Source organism: Denticeps clupeoides, chromosome 6 (genome assembly GCF_900700375.1).
Source record: "Denticeps clupeoides chromosome 6, fDenClu1.1, whole genome shotgun sequence".
Classification (NCBI taxonomy): Eukaryota; Metazoa; Chordata; class Actinopteri; order Clupeiformes; family Denticipitidae; genus Denticeps; species Denticeps clupeoides.
Window position 1 is genome coordinate 23,817,792 of NC_041712.1, and position 20,441 is coordinate 23,838,232.

General features: G+C 46.3%; 1 protein-coding gene across 3 annotated transcripts in view; it reads left to right on the forward strand.

Annotated features, from left to right (window-relative positions):
• The window catches only part of camkk1a (calcium/calmodulin-dependent protein kinase kinase 1, alpha a), a 46,238-nt gene that overhangs the window by 22,826 nt on the left and 2,971 nt on the right, over nt 1-20,441 (forward strand). For 2 of the 3 annotated variants that reach the window (XM_028982426.1, XM_028982427.1), the window contains exons 3-16: nt 3,110-3,157; nt 3,575-3,628; nt 7,360-7,411; nt 7,723-7,856; nt 10,267-10,303; nt 11,035-11,056; nt 11,842-11,930; nt 14,766-14,965; nt 15,226-15,279; nt 15,680-15,753; nt 17,117-17,204; nt 17,584-17,712; nt 18,078-18,181; nt 20,240-20,287. In XM_028982426.1, the coding sequence (XP_028838259.1) occupies nt 3,110-3,157; nt 3,575-3,628; nt 7,360-7,411; nt 7,723-7,856; nt 10,267-10,303; nt 11,035-11,056; nt 11,842-11,930; nt 14,766-14,965; nt 15,226-15,279; nt 15,680-15,753; nt 17,117-17,204; nt 17,584-17,712; nt 18,078-18,181; nt 20,240-20,287 (1,133 nt within the window). The remainder of the gene's footprint in view (nt 1-3,109; nt 3,158-3,574; nt 3,629-7,359; nt 7,412-7,722; nt 7,857-10,266; nt 10,304-11,034; nt 11,057-11,841; nt 11,931-14,765; nt 14,966-15,225; nt 15,280-15,679; nt 15,754-17,116; nt 17,205-17,583; nt 17,713-18,077; nt 18,182-20,239; nt 20,288-20,441) is intronic. The other variant, XM_028982428.1, reaches the window with a different exon arrangement.

A 20,441-nucleotide genomic window follows, 5' to 3' on the forward strand; every position in this document is an offset into this window, starting at 1 on the left:
TTAGAGTTACATTTACTTCTATTTCAGTGGTGACATCACCAGTGAAAGTGGACAATGTGAAGTCATGTCTCATCGCATTTCAAACAGAACAGATCAAAATCATTAGTCTAAAGCACTGGCCTCGTGGATTTTTACAATCTTTACTTATTTATGTCCAGGTTTGTGTATTTTTAAAATTCATTTTCAGTTGCAAAGTTACACAAACAAAATCCTTTATAAATGCAAAAGTTGTTCAGTAACAATAACAGTTCAATAAAGACCGGATGTTTCAAAAGTAAAGAATCTTTTAAAATAATCTGAATTTCAATTTTGTCAAAGTCAAGCAGCCTTAATGTGACAATTGTCTGTGTCCTATTAGGAAATAATTTATATATTTAAAAAGACAGAGAAAAGTGGTTTGAAGTTAATATGCCATGCAAATTATTACATTTATAATAATATAATCTTATAGTATAGTATAATCTTAGTATAATAGTATAATCTTACACAATTACTAAGGTCTTCACAAAGTCTTAAAAACAAGTGTATGCTGTGTGTACTGTATGAATGTGTTTGTATGCAGAGTATGAATGTGTGTGTGTGTGTGTGTGTGTGTGTTTGTGTGTGAATTGCACTTGTTGAACCGAAACCCCAAAATATGTGGGCGGGGCTTTTAAAACATGCCTCTATCTGTCTCCCATTCTGAACCCTCAAACATGACTCTCATGTGGAAAAACGGATGGCGTGTCACTTTGTTTCGATGAAGAGGGATCGGGGGACGCTCTTAAGCTCGGTAACAAAACACACAGTAACACACACACACACACGGAGGAAAGATCTGGAGGGAAGAAAAGCTCACAGAAAGGGCCTGGAAAATGCAGTGATATTTATGGCAGAGATGCTGATTGGAGGAAACTGGGGTCAAGGCATCGATGACCTCTGACGACCTCCTGTGGATGGGTTCTATCCCCCCATCACACATTTATACCCTCCGTCTTGTATTTATTTCCTGTTATCCTCCTGTCAGGCCTTGTGTTTTTTCTCTCCTTTTCTTTCGCTCGCTTTCTAACCGTTTGTAATGTAAAATATGTCCAGTGCAGGATTTTATTTTGCCCGTAGAATAATAACAGGTTTTATATTTTTGGTGCAGGAGATCATGTGACGTGCTGTGAATTGTGTGCTGTGTAGCGCTTCCTGGATAATGTTGCTGCCTTCGTCGTGTCCTTGGTTTTTACACGTTATCTGGGATTTAAATATATATTCTTTCCATGTGCCGAATCGATTCAGTTATGTGTGGAATAATTAAGAGGGGAGAGGGAAGAAACACGATTTACGGGTACGGGTATCTCCTGATGATGGCTTGTCTGTCTGTATTAGGCATTTGGTTGTAATGTTGCGGCTCCTTTTCGTGGTTTTATTGTATTTTTCCTGCTTCTATATCACCTATTTCCTCCCCTCTGTGAAAGTCACACGTTTCATTTCCCCTCTTTAAAGTAAAGTCGGGATTAACGTCCCTCTGTTGATGACTTTAAATGACTTTGAGGCAGAATATCCCCATTCCTCTCATGTCACATCTCATCCTCCAGGCAGTTGCGCGGTTTTTCTCCCTCTGCTCACACGTGGTCCCCTTGTCTTTCTTGTCTCCTCTTCGCAGCAGCAGCGTGGCCACATATCGACACACACTACCACACACACTCAGGCTGGGCCGAGTTCTCATTGGCTTTCGGCGACCTCACCTATCGATCGCAGTCCCCCGGCAGACTAGGGTGTAGTGAACCGAAGTGAAACACTGCAGCACAGCGCACGGTGACACAACGAAACCATCACCTTAATGAGCCCATGAGCCTAATAGATCTTGTATTTTTTTTTAAATACTAAAAATATTACATATGAAAGTGCAAAAAAAAAAACAACATTTCTATGAAGTAAAAAAGTAGATTGAAAAAAAAGAAGCATGTTGCACCTAGAAATAATGATTACACAGTATGTTATGGTAAATATATAAGTTTATACGTTTCAGTCTATAACTAGAACATGTAACATCAGTTTTATTTCTATCTTCTCTACGTCAGGTTTCAGTGTCTCGCTCTGTTGTGTCGCTACATCATGAAACTGCGGTTTATTTCCCATGAGGCCTTGTTGGGCAGAATTGGACACAACGATCTTCCTGCTATTTCCGCTTTCTAATCTTATTCCAAGTCTGACATTGTGTCATTTGTGGCTCATTAGTATTTTCACGTCCGGTTCCCTTTGTGCAAGTCGGAGATGATTGTTTCTCCAAATTCCAAATCCTGCGACCACTTTGGTTGTTTTAGACAAGGTCCAGATTACAAACCAACTCCATATTGGATGAACAGATTACTATGATGGTTTTGCAGAAGTGCAGAAATAATATATTAACATCATAAACTTTTGCACATTTTTGCACCTGCCAACTTTTATTAGTCGTGTATTCGTCGCTGGCAAGTGATGCAAGTGCCTGAAACGTGTGATGTTGATGATATGTGATGCAACCGTGAGTAGGTGTGCATGTTGCACAAGCCTGTCTGGTGGTGTTGATCAGCTGAGAGCAAGCCATATGGACATGTGTGCGTGTGTGTGTGTGTGTGTGTCTGCTTTATCCATCAGAGGCTGCACTGCAGTGCAGAACTCACTGAGCATGTGCCAGTGTTTCCCCGGACCCCCGTGCCGGCTAGCAGCAACGGCTGCTCCTCCCTGGCCCCGCCCCCACTTCAAGCCCGGCCCGGTCTCTGTCGAGCCGCCAGGAGAATCTGTGCATTTTGAACCGCCGCGTGTGGCGTTGCTCTAAGAAGCGCGCCATGGAAGAGGGCGTTCTTTTCATCTCAGACCAATTTGCTGTCACCCCCCCACATCCTTCGGGATTGGAGTTGATCAGGAAACCGCCTAAAAATGAGAGGCAGATCCCAGAGATAAGTGTTGCCGCTTCACGGTTTGTTGCCATTGGTTAAAAACCTGAGCTTTGAACGATTCGCAGGCACCCGTCAAAGCCCTGGCAGATGCCCTGGCAGCCAATGGGAAGCTCCGCCCGTCGGCAGCCCCAGGCTGGGAGTATAGACTTGTGGTCGTGATGGTGCTAAAAGCCCCTCTCTTTCTGTCTCCTCTCCATTAGGACTGTATCCAGTTGAATCAGTACAAGCTGAAGAGTGAGATTGGCAAGGTGAGTACACACACACACACACACACACACACACACTCCGTGTCATCAGCCCGTCATCACTGTGCTCTGTTGCCTAATTATAGACCTGGACCGTTTATCATATTAGCGTCGGGGGGGTCAGTTGCCTGCTTGTAACCCCTGGTCCTTATTTTCAGGGTCATTCTGTCAGTTCATATCAGCTGACAAGTACAGAGACCAAACTCCCCATTCTACCCCGTTTTAAAGCAAGACAAAATATACATATTACTATGATTTTCGTTTGCACCAGCATTACTTACATATGCAGTATGTCTTTATATAAACCAGATAAACATTAAATTTGCAGTTAACCTTGTCAGTCGTTTTGATTTTTCTCCATACGTTTACATGCTGGCACAGATTGAGACGATCATCTTGGTCTCTTATTTCCTCCTGCAGGGCTCATACGGTGTGGTGAAACTGGCCTACAATGAAGATGATGATAAGTATTATGTAGGCACTTTTCTTACGTGTTCATTGTCCCCTTTTTGTCACATGTGTCCCCTCTAGCTGGGTGTTGTCATTCTGAATTGGCTAAAATCATTTTACTTGGCGCTACAAGCCTTCTTTGACATGTTAGTAATGATAGTAATAACTGGGAGGACTTGGTCTGGTGTGATCAGCCGTGAGCCAGACATGGGATCCTGCTGCTCCTCAACTGGAGCATTAGTTGCTGCAGGGCGGCTTCTTACGGGCGGTTGATTTATGGAATGCCACGGGAATTGTGCTGCTTTCGTTGTCTGAAAACTCAGAATTTATAAACCATACCAGGACCACTGACCCCACAAGTCCCATATTTGTTGGGTTACGCAGCACTCCTGCCCTGTGTTCCACACATTTCACCCTACAGAGAAGAATAAAGAGAGTGGTCTGTGGGAAAGGGGGGTGGAACGGCTTTTATTTCCATTTATGGCAGTTTGTCAGGCACTGCAGCCTTGCTATGTATTGATCTGAGTGTGATTCTGATAGAGGGACACACACACACACACACACACACACACAAACATACACTTCCCCACCTCTCTCTGCCATGCCAACCCAAAGACTGTAATGATGAAACCGTATGTGACGTCCCTTTTATACCACACTCACCATATTCCATCATGTTCATTCATTGTACTATGCTATATTGAGGAGGGGCAGCCATTTCTTAATACGGATACTGGGTACTATGCACAGGGACTTTTATTTTCTTCTGATGATTGGTTTTGTAAAGTTTGAGTGTTCTTTACATTTTTGTAATTTTTTTGCTGTGTTTGTAAATGGAGAATAGATTCACTCACTGGGAAAAAGAAACAATAAAGTACCCATTCTACCCTATAATAGCTTAGAATAGAATGAAATAGCTGCCGCTGGTGAGACGTGTGCGGTCTTCACACGAACACTTCAAACAGGAAACAGCGCCAAAACTACCCAAGTGGACCGAGCACACGTTGCACTTACGCTGCTGGCATCCAGCGGAAGAGCTGTTCTGGCATCCAACATGTTCCTTCGGCAGGACACCTCCTTTGTCATTGTCGCGCTATGATGACAGGGTTTAATTTAAATCCTACGAACTACTTATAATCACTGCTGTAATCACTCTTCGGTTGCGCAAGTGAAGTGTTTTATAACTGATCGTTGTGCCTCTACTCCTGTGCCTGAGACAGTTTAGGGGCCAATTATGTGCCGTGAAAAATAAAGTACCTGGCCATAACTAGAGCCGGCTCATTACCATGGCCAGAAAAGGGGCCGGTGATCAAAGCCAGAGAAATATAGACTACAGGTGGTGTGTGTGAAAGGGAACAAAACCATTAACAATAAACCCACACTTTATTAGGCTGGTGGATGTCCAGATGCAGGAGAAGCAGCTTAAAGGGTCCCAAACATGAGAATCTGCACATTATTAAGTGCTTTAGTGTTGTAAACTATGGCAATTTTATAGTGTGTTTGGGGTGTGAGATGAACAAACATTATTGTCATGATCCGGTCCGGCAGGGGCGACTCCGGGTCTGGAGTTCGGACCGGAGTTTCGTGTTCGTCCTGTGTAATGTTTCCTTATCGTGTTCACCTGTGTGTAAGTGCATAAAGCTGCCCTGTTTGTGTCTGTTCGCCATCGGGTCTTGTTTGGTGATGTTCCCCTTGTCCTGTCTACTATGTATTAAACCCCGGTATCGTGACGTCGTGCATATGCGTCCTTCTTCCTCGCCATGTCCAGCCATCGTGACAATTATATATAATGTTTATATATAAACAGTCCAATATAATAACCTATCCTTGATTTCCTTTTGACCAGGAAGTAGGGGTGCATGGTTCAGAAAATCTCCTGGTTCAATTCGATTTAAAGCCGATTCTCAATTTTTCGTATTTTACTTCAGTCTGGTCCAAATGAAGTGCCCCGAGTGTGTCCACACAATTTCATTTCATTGGTCTGACGCTGCTCTGTAAGTGCGTTGGTAATGATGCCCAAAAGCTCGCGCTCACACTTGGGCTTTGCCCGGATCAAACGGCGGATCTCACGCCAGGGTCGCCTAATTTACACTTCGCTATATCCACAGTGGAATTAAGGGGATAATTATTACCCGACTGTTCCTCCGGCTCAGAAGTTACTGCTGAGGGAAGCGGGAGCGTGATCCTGCTGTGACTCCAGCTCTTTTCAGCTCATACCTCCTTAAGTGAAGTGAAGTGATTGTCACTTGTGATACACAGCAGCACAGCACACGGTGCACACAGTGAAATTTGTCCTCTGCATTTAACCCATCACCCCGAGTGAGCAGTGGGCAGCCATGACCGGCGCCCGGGGAGCAGTGTGTGGGGACGGTGCTTTGCTCAGTGGCACCTTGGCGGATCGGGATTCGAACCGGCAACCTTCTGATCACGGGGCCACTTCCTTAACCGCCACCACTGCCCCCTAAAGCAGGAATCACCCCCAAATTCACCCACAACTTCACTTTTCAACACGAAGAGAGCGTCTCTGTCCTTGAGATGGATTAAAAAAATCTTTGCGAGGGGGAAAGCAGCAACGTGTTTGAAGCAGTCCGGACTGATGCTACGTTTGATGTATATTTTAGCTGTTTTTTTTTAAATTACCAGTAGGAGAGTCTTCTCCCGTCCGCCCCATGTCCCATGGATTTAAGTGGCCTGCCGTGTGCTCGGAAACAGGCTGCTTTCCGTCGCACCGTCCAAATGCAGTCGGCAGGCGTTGGGAATTAGCGCCCAATTAGAGGTAATGAGGAGTGGCTGCTGGGAGTGTTTCAGAGACAAAAATAAGGTACGAGGATAAAAAAAAAAAACTGCTCTGCTGCTCAGGGGAACGGAGAACTCCTCTCTGCGATGTTGTGTGGTGCTTTTTGAGTTTTTGTGCGAGATGAAAGACCCGTTGTAACTCAACTGTTGAGTGAAACACTGCAGCACAGCACACGATGACACAACAAAATGTGTCCTCTGCATTTAACCATCACCCTTGGTGAGCAGTGGGCAGCCACGACAGGCGCCCGGGGAGCAGCGTGTGGGGATGGTACCTTGATCGAGGGGACCTCAGTGGCACCTTGGCGTGAATCAGGGATGTGAATCAGGGATGTGAATCAGCACGCCACCACTGCCCAACCACACTTTCGAATGAGCCTTGCCTCACCCGACCAGCTCAGTTTCTACACCCATCACTCGGCCCCTCACATCACTGCACCATTATCTGGGGAAACTCGAGCCGAGTAAAAGCCTTCGGGTGATTAGTATGCAAATTCCGACCGGCGGTGGATCACGCCGCAGACTTTGTGAAGTTTCCATGTCCTCGGTGGCTGTTAGAGTCACTTACCATATTCAACGAGGAGGGGTTCTCTATTAGAGAACCGCAGCTAATGCTGGGCTGTGGGAGGGAACAAATAAAATGAAACGAGTTTCCATGGCGATGGCCTCGACTCAGTTCTGACTCATGGACGTAAACAATAACAGCGGATGAGGATGAGGTACTGACAGCACCTGCTGGATGGACGGTTTTAACCAGATGACCCTCTTGAGCTGTCCATCAGGAATGAGGCTTTGTTTTTGCCATAATTGGGTTTTGTAGTCTCTGCAGTTTAATTTAAAAGTTTATTTCATCTCCAGCCCCCCCCCCCATTTCTTTTATGTGAAATTCATTCTGGAAATGACATTTCATATTGTATTCTATCCCATTTGTGATGCCAAGTGTGTCTTTTCTCACCCAGGCGATGAAAGTGGTGTCCAAGAAGAAGCTTATGAAACAGTACGGGTTTCCACGTAAGTGTCTGCTTTTAGATTCCTTCCAGTCTGACTCAGGTTTCAGTCGTAACTTCAGATGAAAACAGATTGTTCTCGCATGAATCACTCGATAGAGCGACTCCAGACCCTGCTGTCCCTGCTGACGTTGTAATTGACATAGCGGACCCTGAAAGTGTCACTACCCTCTCTGATCTAATCACAGCTAAAGCATGCCAGGTCTGAGGGATTAAATCAGCCTTTTGGAAACGTCCCCTTGTTTGAACTCATCTGTTCAACTGTTTTAAAATATGAATGTAGAATTGATCCTAGTACGGTATGTGTGTGTCCAGGTCGGCCACCTCCCAGAGGCCCTAAAGCTGCACTGGGGGAGCAGCCTAAAGTTCTAGGTCCGTTGGAGAGAGTGTACCAGGAGATCGCCATTCTCAAAAAACTGGACCATCTCAACATAGTCAAGCTGGTGGAGGTGAGTTCCTCGTTATCTTCTTATCTTCGTCTGCCTGTAACACAGATACATGACAGCATCTTAAGAACAAGCTCGAGATGAGATGAAAGGGAAGCGAGTGGGATGGAAAGATTTGGACAGATTGCAGGAGTGTGAAGAAAGCCACCTTGCATCCCTGGTGGTCTGTAAGGGTCCTTAAGCCATGCAGGCTTAAATGCAATCCTGTTATTAATCCTATTATTAAAGTTACATTAAAGAATTTCAAATAGAAATTAGTATTGATTATTTTACATAGGCACTTTTGACCATAAACACCATAATCAGATCATGTGTAGTGCCCCAAGGTTCCATTTTAGGGCCTTTTATTATTTAGACTTTTATTATTAGACTTTTAGATGTGCTAATATTTGTCAGTATGCGCGCATGAGGTTCTTACGTGTGGTCCCAAACTAAACAGGGATGACACTGAAAAATCAGAAACACAGAAACGGAATGTAAATGTATATATTTTTAATCAGTCAGTGAGTGATGTTTTCCCACTCATCAGCAATCATTCAAGGTGATAATAAAAAAGAATCCAGAGCAGCAGACATCAGGAAGCTGTCAGGTTGTCCAATGGTTGTTACATTTGGTTTCTCAGAAACAACCTGTGTTAGATTCAAACGGAATTGAATGATCAGCGTTAGAGGGTTTGTTGCTTTTTCTTCTGCTTTGGTGCTCTTGATCCAGTCAATACTAATGCTGCTAGAGGAGCGAGGGCGGTAGCGACCCCATTTGCTGTGAGTGTCGAGTGTCAGGGGTTCTCTCCAGCATCAGATATGTGGCTATTAGACAGCTTTGGCGCTCCATGCAGTAGGTGAGGATGGGGATTTTAACCGGAATGAAGAATCTCATGCCCCTTCTAATATGTCGGACTAACCCAGTCATGCAGGGACTGTGGCATCTTCAGAAGCATAAAAAAAGCATTCTGCTCCACTTTGACTTTGAGTTTGACATTTTAACGCTGTACAGCGGACTTTGGAAAATTGTATTTCAAACATTGATTGTATTTCACCCAATTTCCTTTACTTCTCTTCTGTGTGACTGGATATCACAGGTTCACGGTGTTATTAAGTAGTTAATTAAGCTGCCACAAAGCAAGTTCTGTGGTTGTGGAGTGGCTCATACAAGAAAGATGAAGTCCAGTTGATGCTAGTTGGATATGGATTCCATGATGAGCTTCTCCAATTCACCAGAGGAATACAGTGTCTAGACAAGCTTGTTCTTATAATTCAGTGTGTGACGGAATGAAGGTTTAACTGGGGAATTAATTGTGGAATATTGACCCTTTGAAGCACTTCCAAGACCATAGAAGACCCCTTATGCATGTGGGAATCCTAGGCTTCATTTTAACACCCTTTCAGGCTCATGTAAGTTCCATAAAACAACCCACATCCATGCCCTCAGGAGTGTGCACAGGTAGTGCCCTTCAAACAAGTGGCCACTTCTGTGACTCTGGATGGTCAAGTGTGAAGCCCAGAACGGATACGGTTCTGGTTGTTTCAGCTGTGCTATAAAATATTTAATGCATAGAAATCACAACACAACTAAGATAAACGATGTGAAGCTAGAACTCATTGTTGGTACCTGTTGGTGCAGCTGGAGAAGATGACCCTGCAGTTAGAGTGTCAAAGGTGGAGGCTCAGCACCGGTTGGCCGGCCACTTTCGCGGCGTTTGGTTCTGCGCCAGTTCGAGCTCAGCAGTTCGCCATCTCTGCTCGGATAAAAACCATCACATCCTCCGCCACTGATCCTTCACCCCGTCAGGTTTTTTTAAAGGGTGGCAGCCTTTCAGCCGGAAGAAAACCCCAAATTCGTTTTCCTAGTGTCACTTGGCACCACGAGGATCTTAGAGGACGTCTGAGGGCCGCTGGGCAGTAGAGAGCGAGGGAACGGGTGTCTAGGCTATTGATGCAGAATGACAATGTCGGAGACCCTCACGTCCTGCGATCTCATTTTTTAACTCGCCTTTTCTTTTCCTCTCTCTTCTTCCGTTCGTTTTTTTCTTGCAGTCTCATTTTCTCATTGTCACTGGATTTCTCGTTTTTTCCTCTCTATTCACCCTTTCCTTTCTCCCACATATTTTTTGTCTGCATCTGGTAAGCAGTGGATTTAAGTCTCAGTCTCACTCTCATATAAGGTTGTTAAATAAATCCTGCCACAGGGAGTAGGTGCACAGCGTGGCGGGTGTGGCGGTGGTTGCCATGGAAGACCTTGACATGAAATTTGGGAGCCTCCATTTAAAAACACTGGTGCTTGTTTTTAGGGTAGTGTATTTTTAGTGCGTCCTCCTTTGGACTTTTTTTGCGGGTGACCCACTTTCTGAGGGACTGGGTTCGAGGTGTGAAGTGATATGAATTTTTTCTTTACTTACGTTTTTTCAACGTTGCAGGTCCTGGATGACCCTTCTGAAGATAACCTGCATATGGGTATGTCTGCTTTTCTTCCTTTCCTTTGTCATTTGAATTAAATCTAAGTTGACTTGATTTGATTAAAGTGGCTTGAATATGATTTTATGTCCTGGGGACTACTGGGGTCACAAATGTGAACAACTGTCAGGGTCATAAGGCTGGATCACTGGCTATGGCGCCTTTAAATGTGAGAATCCTGCTTGTGATGATAATCAATATACAGAAGTGAAAGTGAAGTGATACATAGCACAGCACATGGTGCACACGGTGAAATGTGTCCTCTGTATTTAACCATCACCCTTGGTGAGCAGTGGGCAGCCATGACAGGCGCCCGGGGAGCAGTGTGTGGGGACGGTACCTTGATCAAGGGGACCTCAGTGGCACCTTGGCAGATCGGGATTCGAACGGACAACCTTCCGATTACGGTGCCGCTTCCTTAACCGCTAGGCCACCACTGCCCCTCTATGGAGGAACAGATGCGTTTATTATTATCCGTGTTGAACCACGGTAGGAAAAGCCTCTCCACAGCAGGACCAGGACGAACGTTGGTCAGTAAGGAGGGCGTCGGCCGGCTGCCGTGCTGATAGACTCTCTGAATGCCACCGTTCAACCTCTCCACACTGGCAGCATTTAGCCGCTGGAGTGCTTGAGTGCTGGTGTGCATGAAACATGAGAGCCTGCCGTCCCGGCGATGGGGGGGAGGACTGATGTGTGTCTCTCTCTCTCTCTCTCTCTCTCTTTCTCTGCAGTGTTCGAACTGATGCAGAAGGGGTGAGTATTTCTGGTCCTCTGTAGGTTAATAATAAAGTCCCTGCCCTGGTATCCCGCTGCTCTTTTCAAGCCTGTTATTCATTCAGTTACATGCATCGCATCTGTCATTGTCCTTCTAGCCCCTCCCTCAGGTGTTGAGAGGGACACTCTGTCAGATGCCGTTCACAAAAGGGCCCAAAATTCATTTATCTGCACATGACAGAAATTCCCTCCAGCAGCCTATGCGTCTGGTCTGGATAGATTTTCTTCTGCTCTGCAATCATCAAGTGTGCATCCATCACTTCTGCGCCATGTTCTTCCTCCGGGTTCTCTTCCCCGCTAAATTACCGTCACTCTGAGATGTCGGCCTAAATAACAGCCCTGACCACGTTCCTTTTTGCCTGAAATGCATTTCCGAATAGGACATTTTCTCCCCCAATCCCCTGTTTAGAGGGACACACTCCTGTTTGGTCCATTTAGACAGAACCAACAGAGAGAGAACCAATTAAAATTTAATCTGGGGGTGTGTGTTTTTTTCCCTGTCCCTCGGTGTTTCAGACATTCCACGTGTCTTTGAGAGTGCACTTTGGCGTTCAGATATGTAATCGCTGATTTTTTGTCAACGTGCGATTAATCTTAAAGAGAGATGCTTCCCATGTCAGTTATCTGTCTGCTGCTTTCATGTATGTGTGTGTGTGTGTGTGTTTGCTTTCTGTCTGTCTGCTGTCTATAAATGATTGATTGTGAGGGCTCGCTGCGCCCTTCTTTCTCTCTCTCTCTCTCTCTCTCGCTCTCTCTCCCTGTAGGCCCGTGATGGAGGTTCCGAGCGAAACGCCGTTCTCTGAGGAGCAGGCCAGGCTATACTTCAGAGACATCGTCCTGGGCATCGAGTACCGTAAGTTCCCCACAGGGCGAGTTTCCCCTCAGCTGCATTTATGAATAGAACGTTGATGATAAACCCGGTGCTGGTAAAAAATGAAATTCCCAACATTAATTAGCGCACGGCATCTATTCTAGTTACCACCGTAATATTAGGAACGCTGGAAATGTAGCATGGCTGCTAACTTACAGTCGTTTATGTACATGTGGATGTGCGTGGACGCTGAGGGTCAGTCTTCTGTATATCCTAATTCATGCTTTTTGAAGACATGGAGCTGTTTAAAATGTGGACTTAGTGGTCACCTAATACTGTGCCTGAAGTCTCCCTAATGTATAGAGGGCTTCAAGTCCATCTCTGTATTGGTGTCTTCTGGAAAGGTAGGAATCTAGATTCATACAAGAGTGGTAGATGGACTATGGAACTGCCAGTCTGCTGTTAAAAATGCTGACTTCATCTCTGCCCTCACTTCTCTCCGCTCCCTGAACTTCTTGGCATTGATGGAGACTTGGACATCCCCTCGGAATACAGCTAAACCTGCTGCGCTCTCTTTGGCCTGTAGTTTCTCCCACACTCCAAGGAAAACTGGGGGTACTATCTCGGAATTGGTCCTTCTCACCACTGGCAGAATGTAGCAGCACAACTGGTTTTAAACCTCCCAAATTCTCCAACGCCATCATACTGCTACGTTCCCTCCACTGGCTCCCAGTAGCTGCACGCATCAGGTTCAAAATACTGATGCTGGCCTACAAAGCCAAACATGGAGTAGCACCATCCTACCTGACAGCCCTTATTACACCTCGCACTGCACCTCGTATACTCCAGTACTGCTCGCCTGGTCCCTCCACCAATAAAGATATTCATCTAGACCCTTCTCTGTCTTGGCCCCTCGTTTGTGGAATGAACTTCCCCTTGAGGTCGGAACAGCACAGAGTATTTTCAAATGGCATCTTAAGACCTTCCTCTTTAGAGAAAACTTAGACTAACTTGTAACTTTCTCATAGTCGTGACTTATGTAAGATATACTACAACAAAGTGAAATAAAACGATTGTATTCATGGTTTGAGTTCTAGTGAACCAGAACTGATTACTTCACTGATGGTAACATGAAAGCAAGTCGCTCTGCATAAGGGTCCAGGTGGAATTTTCCGCTGCGCTCAACACAATCTTCTTCACAACCTCTTAATGTGTGTGTGTGTTGTCAAAGGTGGTCCTCACAGGTTCAGTACTTGATTAATTGATTGAGCAGTATTTTAATTGAGTAGCTGTGTATTTGGGGACTGTAAAGGTGATGATCCTGCCATTCGAGATCTGTATGTCACACACACACAAAGTCCTTTGCTTTGGTTCTTTTCAATTCCTCTACCTTATTAAATAAACACTTGCACAGTTTGTCCTTCATCATCAGAGGCTCTGAGTCACGTCGACCGGTACCTTGGCAACGGCTCGTCGTTGGGCTGGAGCTCCAGTACCTGAGGACGCTCGTCTCAGCCAATCACGGCCGCCTCTCAGCTCTTCACTTATGTTCGGTTAATGCACAGCAGAGTTTGACTCGTCTTCCCTCTGCCCTTCTCTTTGCCGCTCATGTCTGCTCGGTGCTCTGCGGAGATCTCAGCTGCTTCATGTGAAGAGTCTGGGGGGGGTCTTCACTCAATCAATAAGACAATAAGGGTGGGCTGGATGCTCTTTACACTAAGTGCACAAAAAGATGGGGCCTTTGCACTCCAATCTATTATTGTTATTATTTGATCTATTGACTACATGTTATTGTGGTATTTTTGGTGTATTCCTTTCAATGTTTATCATAAGTCAAGATGTGATTTATCAGACCAGGGACACCTTCTTAACATTGGTCTGTGGTCCAGTTCTGATGCCTACATGTCTATTGTAGGAGCTTTTGGTGGTTTTAGGCCCGACCCATCCCAAGCCTGACCCAAGATCAACACAAACCCAACAGAATCTGACCTGACCCGACAAGCACAGCTTTTTAAAAGCCCGGCTTCCTTTGTGCGCACTACGAGCACTAGACTTAAGAGTGAAAGGAAATGTGCGGGGAGATGAGTGGGTTTAAAATATTATCGCCAAAGGCTGACCTCCATTCCACGTCCTCATCTTCCATTTTTGCATCTCGCTCGCAATAATTAGAACATATCAGAATTGCAAATCAAATTAATATTTAATAAAACAAATTTACAACATGTGAAACACTTTTATCAATCACAGAAACAAATTTACTAGCAGCGAATCATACGGAAAGCATAGGTACTATAGACCGGCAGTTCGTGTTTGGCTACTGATCGTTTACCGTCCACCTTTCTAGAAGAACCAGCATGACCCTTTTTTCAGCAATTAGATCAGTGCATCAGTGAGCGATGTCTGTCCATGACCCTGTCACCGGGGTCACTGGTTTCTTAGGTTCTGACCACTGCAGTTCAGGAACTTCCCAGAGAAACATCCCAGCAGTTTGGTCCATTGCCACTCAAATGCTTTTCTATATTTCCTCTGTTTCCAACACATCAGCATGAAGAACAAGATGTTCACTTGCTGCGTATTATTTCCCCCGTGCTGCCAGGTGCCGCTGGTCATAAAGTTATGGTGTATATCATCACAAACCATAATCATATGAGTAAATCCGGTTCCTTGGTGTCTCTCTTGAGGTGTTGAAGGCCCCACTTAGACAATCAGGGCCGTGCTTGTGTGAAGGACTCAGGTTGACCCTTCGAGTGTCCCTTAGAGGCCCCAGTGCACTCAGCACTCTGTCCATACGTGCGTGTCATTCTGATTGCGCTCTTCACGCTCCTACTTCGTGCAAGCGGGGTGGTGCCTAATGACGCTGCTCTCCTCTGTCCCCAGTGCATTACCAGAAGATCGTCCATCGGGACATCAAGCCGTCCAACCTGCTGCTGGGTGACGACGGTCACGTGAAGATCGCAGATTTCGGGGTCAGTAACCAGTTTGAGGGTAACGACGCTCTGCTGTCCAGCACTGCTGGGACCCCTGCATTTATGGCCCCAGAGACCCTGTCTGACTCTCGCCAGAGTTTCAGTGGAAAGGTGTGTGTGTGTGTGTGTGTCATCACATATAAACAACTGACTTAAACGGGTGTGTGTATTGTGTGCATCATCTTTATGTGTGTGTGCTTGCATGTCCCAATGCATGTATGTTTTTTTTCTGAGCCCACTCGGTTTAAATAAAAGTGTTAATTTAGAACTTGAGATGGTAAATCTGAGATTTGTGTGTGTGTGTGTGTGTGTGTGTCTGTGTTTACAGATGCTCTATGTGATGATCTGATTCTGTCTGCTCTGGTTTCCAGGCTCTGGATGTGTGGGCGATGGGCGTGACACTCTACTGTTTTGTGTTTGGGAAGGTGAGTGTGCGACTGGGATGTTGTGTGCAGGTGTGTGTGTGTGTGTGTGTGTGTGTGTGTATTTGTCCAGAGATGTTGAAAGTCCCAAAAAAAAACAAAACAGCTTGGGCAGCGGTCGGCTAAGGAATCAGTTCCATAATCGGAGGGTTGCTGGTTCGAACCTTGAGCCGCCAAGATGCCACTGAGGTGCCACTTAGCAAAGCACCGCCCCCACACACTGCTCCCCGGGCGCCTGTCATGGCTGCCCACTGCTCACCAAGGGTGATGTACAGAGGACACATTTCACTGTGTGCACTGTGTGCTGTGGCGCGGTGTATCACGCGTGACAACTAATCACTTTCACTTGGACTTTAATGACATTTTTTCGTGCAGCTCATCGATCTCTTCTCTCTTTCGTCAGTGTCCCTTCATCGATGAGTATATCCTGGCCCTGCACAATAAAATCAGGAGTAAGGTGGTGGAGTTCCCCGAGACGTGAGTGAACGTTCATACGCTCTGCTTTATTAGTAAAAAAAAAAACCCACACGCACACACCAATCAAGCATTCCTTGAAAGAACCAGAGCAGAACTATGAAGATCAGACTCCTTAAACGCTGCAGCACCCATCTGCACTCGCACTCTGCTGGATCTACACCAGCACACACCAGGAACATTTCAGACACCTTCAAAACACACACGCGCCTGATTAAAATGCTGCTTTCTGTTTATTCAGCATTTATATATATAATTTATTGGAATTTGGCAATGCCACGGGTGCCAGTTGCTGCAGAGATGAAAGAGAGAATGAGTACAGATTTCACAGATGTCCTACAGATGAGTACAACATCAGCGTCACTGTACCACACTGTACTGAACACGCTGCCTTCATCAACCAAATGGAAAGTGTTCCTTGCAGACCGTCCCTCGACGAAAGGCTAAGCCGGTTGCTGAGGCTGCAGCAGCTGTGTGTGTGTGTGTGTGTGTGTGTGTGTGTGTGTGTGTGTGAGTGTGTGTGTGTGTGTGTGGGCTCCTCAACACAGATCAGTGTTACATCACCGTGCTTTTTCTCTCCCAGTGAATCGGCTACACCCACAGCTGCAGCTATTCTGCTCAGCGGCTTTGAAGCGGCACTGGATGTCAAAAAATGAATATTAAATATCGGTTTTTTTTTTGTTGTTTTTTTTCCGCAAATTTCCCAACATGTTAAGTAACAGCAGTGTTCGCTGCTCTACTGCCTGCCTAAATGGGTCGTATCTCATTAAAACGCGTTGTTCATTTCAACCGAAATAAATTAATACCCCCTGACCCCTCCGCAGCTCAACAGCTTCCTTAATTAAGAGGAAAGATCTGCGTTCTCTACACTGCTAACTACCCCCATGTAGACAGACCCCAGACGTCCCCCTAATGCGCCGCTCACCCCGCTCACGTGTGGAAGAAGCTCCGCCCCAACATTCCTCTGTCTTCTCAACTTGACTGCCCCTCTGCCCCCCAAAACTTTACATTCTGTTAAAGTTACTATCATTAGACTCGGGGCAGTGGTGGCCTAGCGTGTAAGGAAGCCGACCCGTAATTGGAAGGTTGCGGGTTCGAATCAAGGTGCCACTCTCTGCTCGCCAGGCAAGTTCATGGCTGCCCACTGCTCACTAAGGGTAATGGGTAAAATGCAGAGGAAACATTTCACAGTGTTGCTGTGCCGCAGTCCATCACAATGACAAAAACAATCACATTCACTTCCCACTCATTAAGATTATTCCTGTGATTACTGTTGTCTGCTCATTATTTATATGTGAGGAATGAATATGGGGTGAATGTAGAATGAATGATCCTTTATGATGCGTTCTGTACCTACCGTGATTAGGCCGGTCATCAGTGAAGCCCTGAAGAACCTGATCCTGCAAATGCTGGACAAGAATCCGGACGACAGGATCTCCATTCCTGAAATCAAGGTGAGAGACGTCCACTTTAAAGGATCTTTTTTTATTGCTCTAAGTAACTGCACGGTGGTCTCAGCTGTTGTCACATATGTCTGGTGTGTGTGTGTGTGTGTGTGTGTGTGCATAAGAGCTGCACCAGTGATTGCCATATGGCCTAAAAATTATATCCCTGTATTTTCTTTCTGTAAATGCCGTCACACTCGGACGAGAATCTGCTGCGGCGCTGCAATGGCGTTATTATTTCTCAGATTATCGCATTCAGATATGAAGCCTGAGGCCGTCCGGGCGCAATGCACCTGTTCTGTAAAGGACCCGGTGGTCCCTGAGTTCCTGAGGTTCCTGAATGTGTAATTACACCCAGATCCAGGTGTATCGCTGAATCTTCCAACAGATGGACCCGTGGGTGACTCGGGAGGGGGCGGATCCCATGCCGCTGGAGGCGGAGCACTGCACTGTTGTCGAGGTGACGGAAGAGGAGGTTCAGAATTCTGTCAAGTTTGTTCCCAGCCTGTCAGCTGTGGTGAGTTTTTCTCTCCTGTCACTACTGCTGTGAGGCAGAAGTACATTTTATCCGGCGCTTTATTAGTAGAGATTAGTACCAGGGTGGTAGTAGCCTAGTGGGTAACACACTCGCCTATGAACCAGAAGACCCGGGTTCGAATCCCACTTACTACCATTGTGTCCCTGAGCAAGACACTTAACCCTAAGTTGCTCCAGGGGGACTGTCCCTGTAACTGCTGATTGTAAGTCGCTCTGGATAAGGGCGTCTGGTAAATGCTGTAAATGTAAATGTAGAGCGGTCAGAGTTGCCGGTGTTTTGCCTGGATAATCTCGACTTCCCCGTCTCTCCCTCTCTCTCTCTCTCTCTCTCTCTCTCTCTCTCAGATCCTGGTGAAAGCCATGCTGAGGAAACGCTCGTTCGGGAACCCGTTCGAGTGTCCCAGCAGGCGAGAGGAGAGGTCCATGTCCGCCCCTGGGAGTCTGCTCATGTGAGTCCAGAAGCCCCGCCCACTGTCGCTAAACACGTCTCACACCAACCTCCATTTTTTTTTGTGACCTTTTCTTCACAAGACAAAGCAACATTTCCTCGGTACAGCACAGACTGCGACGTTCGTGTAGCGGCTCACCTTTCGCTGTTTGAACAGTCGGGCTGACGAACGTTCAGAGCCACTCGCTGCCAATTTGCGTTTCCATGGCACCATGATTTATTGACATCCGCTTTCATTTCAGAGCGCCGACATGGACCCTCGTCACTTCTTGGCAGTGGCGGCACAACGTGATTGGAACGGCAGGTTCTGATCCATGATTATAACTCAGAGGTGCATGTCGCTGGTGTGTGTGGGCCTGTTCAGGCCGACCTGGCTGAATTCTGGGTCCCTTTGGTCCCGCTTCACCTCATTAACCACCAGGATGAATAATGCAGCAAGTCGTCATACTGTACACACACAGAGTTACAGTGGTGGCAGTGATGGCCTAGGAGTTAAGGAAGCGGCCCCATAATCAGAAGGTTGCCAGTTCCAATCCCGACCCGCCAAGGTGCCACTGAGGTGCCACTGAGCAAAGCACCGTCCCCACACACTGCTCCCTGGGCGCCTGTCATGACTGCCCACTTCTCACTCAGGGTGATGGGTTAAATGCAGAGGACAAATTTCACCGTGTGCTGTGCTGCTGTGTATCACAAGTGACAATCACTTCACAATTGGTATTTATTGTAGCAGCATGCATTATTGAATGTGAAAGCACACAGTGACACAACGAAATGAGTCCCATCATCCTTGGTGAGCAGTGGGCTGCCATGAAAGGTGCCCGGGGAGCAGTGTGTGGCGCCGCAGTGGCATTCGGACCGGGAATCTTACTATCACGTGGGCCGCTTCCTCAACCGCAAGGCCAGCGCTGCTCCTGTTATTCTATTCCGTCTGTATTCCAGAAAACATTGCAGCTTCATGCTAATTTCATGAAAAACGTGATATTCCTGCAACATCTCGATGTCCGTGACATTCATTTGGATAACAAATTCAAAGGTCAAAGCATAGCAGCAGCATTTTTGAGTCCTTCACCACCTTAGGGAACCAGTAATGCTGCAGCCATTTGATGACGGAATTTGCCGGATGGTGGGATTTTTGTGGCCGCATTTTTTCCCCCTGCATAGGTTCCCTTTCTCTATCCCCTGTCCCTCCACCGGCTTCCTGTGTCATTTTAAAATCGCTCCATCTGTCCCTGGTTCTATGCTGTCACACCTGGTTCCGTGCACAGCTTTCCCTCCCCGACTCGGCAGTTATTCCACACAAAGCCACCGGACTCTCACGTCACCGTTTCCGTCACACTGACTTCACTTCTTTCAGTGAGAATTGCATCTCAAAATGTTTCATTTCTTGAGAAGGCGGAAGCACGGGGGGCCGGGGGCTCCTCTCTGTATGGAGTTATTTTTTTCCTGAGACAGGGAGGGCGTGGCCCTGCTGTATAAATGATTGTCAGGCTGTAAAAGTACATTTATGCCTCCTGGGTTCGTGTTCTGCTGAGGTGCAACACTGCCCCCTGCTGGAGGTGGGTGGAAAAAAAGAAAGCCAATGTCACCCTTCAGGCACCTCGCCATGTCCCCTCACAGCTACAATTTTCATATCACCAAATGATTTGTACCGAATTATATTAACCAGCATCAGGCTTCCATTGCTTATTAGAAACTCAATGGAAGTTGTTACCGAGACAACTGGAAATCAGACTACCAGTCTCCATTCTTCTGGCTTTCCATTCGTCTGTTTTTTTTTTTCTTTTCCGACCCACTTTTCTAAATTGAACAGTCCATGGAGAGCTAGATCCCAGCAGGCTTTATATAAAAATGCTGTGGAGACTTGGTGAGTGGCTCCCTGACCATTTTGTCCATTTTTGACCATTTTGTCTCCCTGACTAATTTTGTCAGTTGAAAAATAATTCCAGAGCGATGTGAGGCTTTAGGCTGCAGCCGGGAAATTTCAGGTGGATTATGGGGCATCTACGAGAACTTCAAATGATGTTCATGCCTGTGACCTTCTTTCCCTTCTCTGCCGCAGGGACTCGTGGCCGTTCCGTCCCTCTTTAAAACTCCACCCCTCTTTAAGGTAACTTTGTCTCGCATATCCAGGCTCTCAGCCACGTTGTGTCCCACACCCTTGGACCCATGTGTGTTGAGTCATCTTTCCCATTGAGTGGTGTGAAGGTGTGAGTGGGTCATCTGCAGCACCTCATCATAGCGTCTGTCCACTGCTTGCTTTG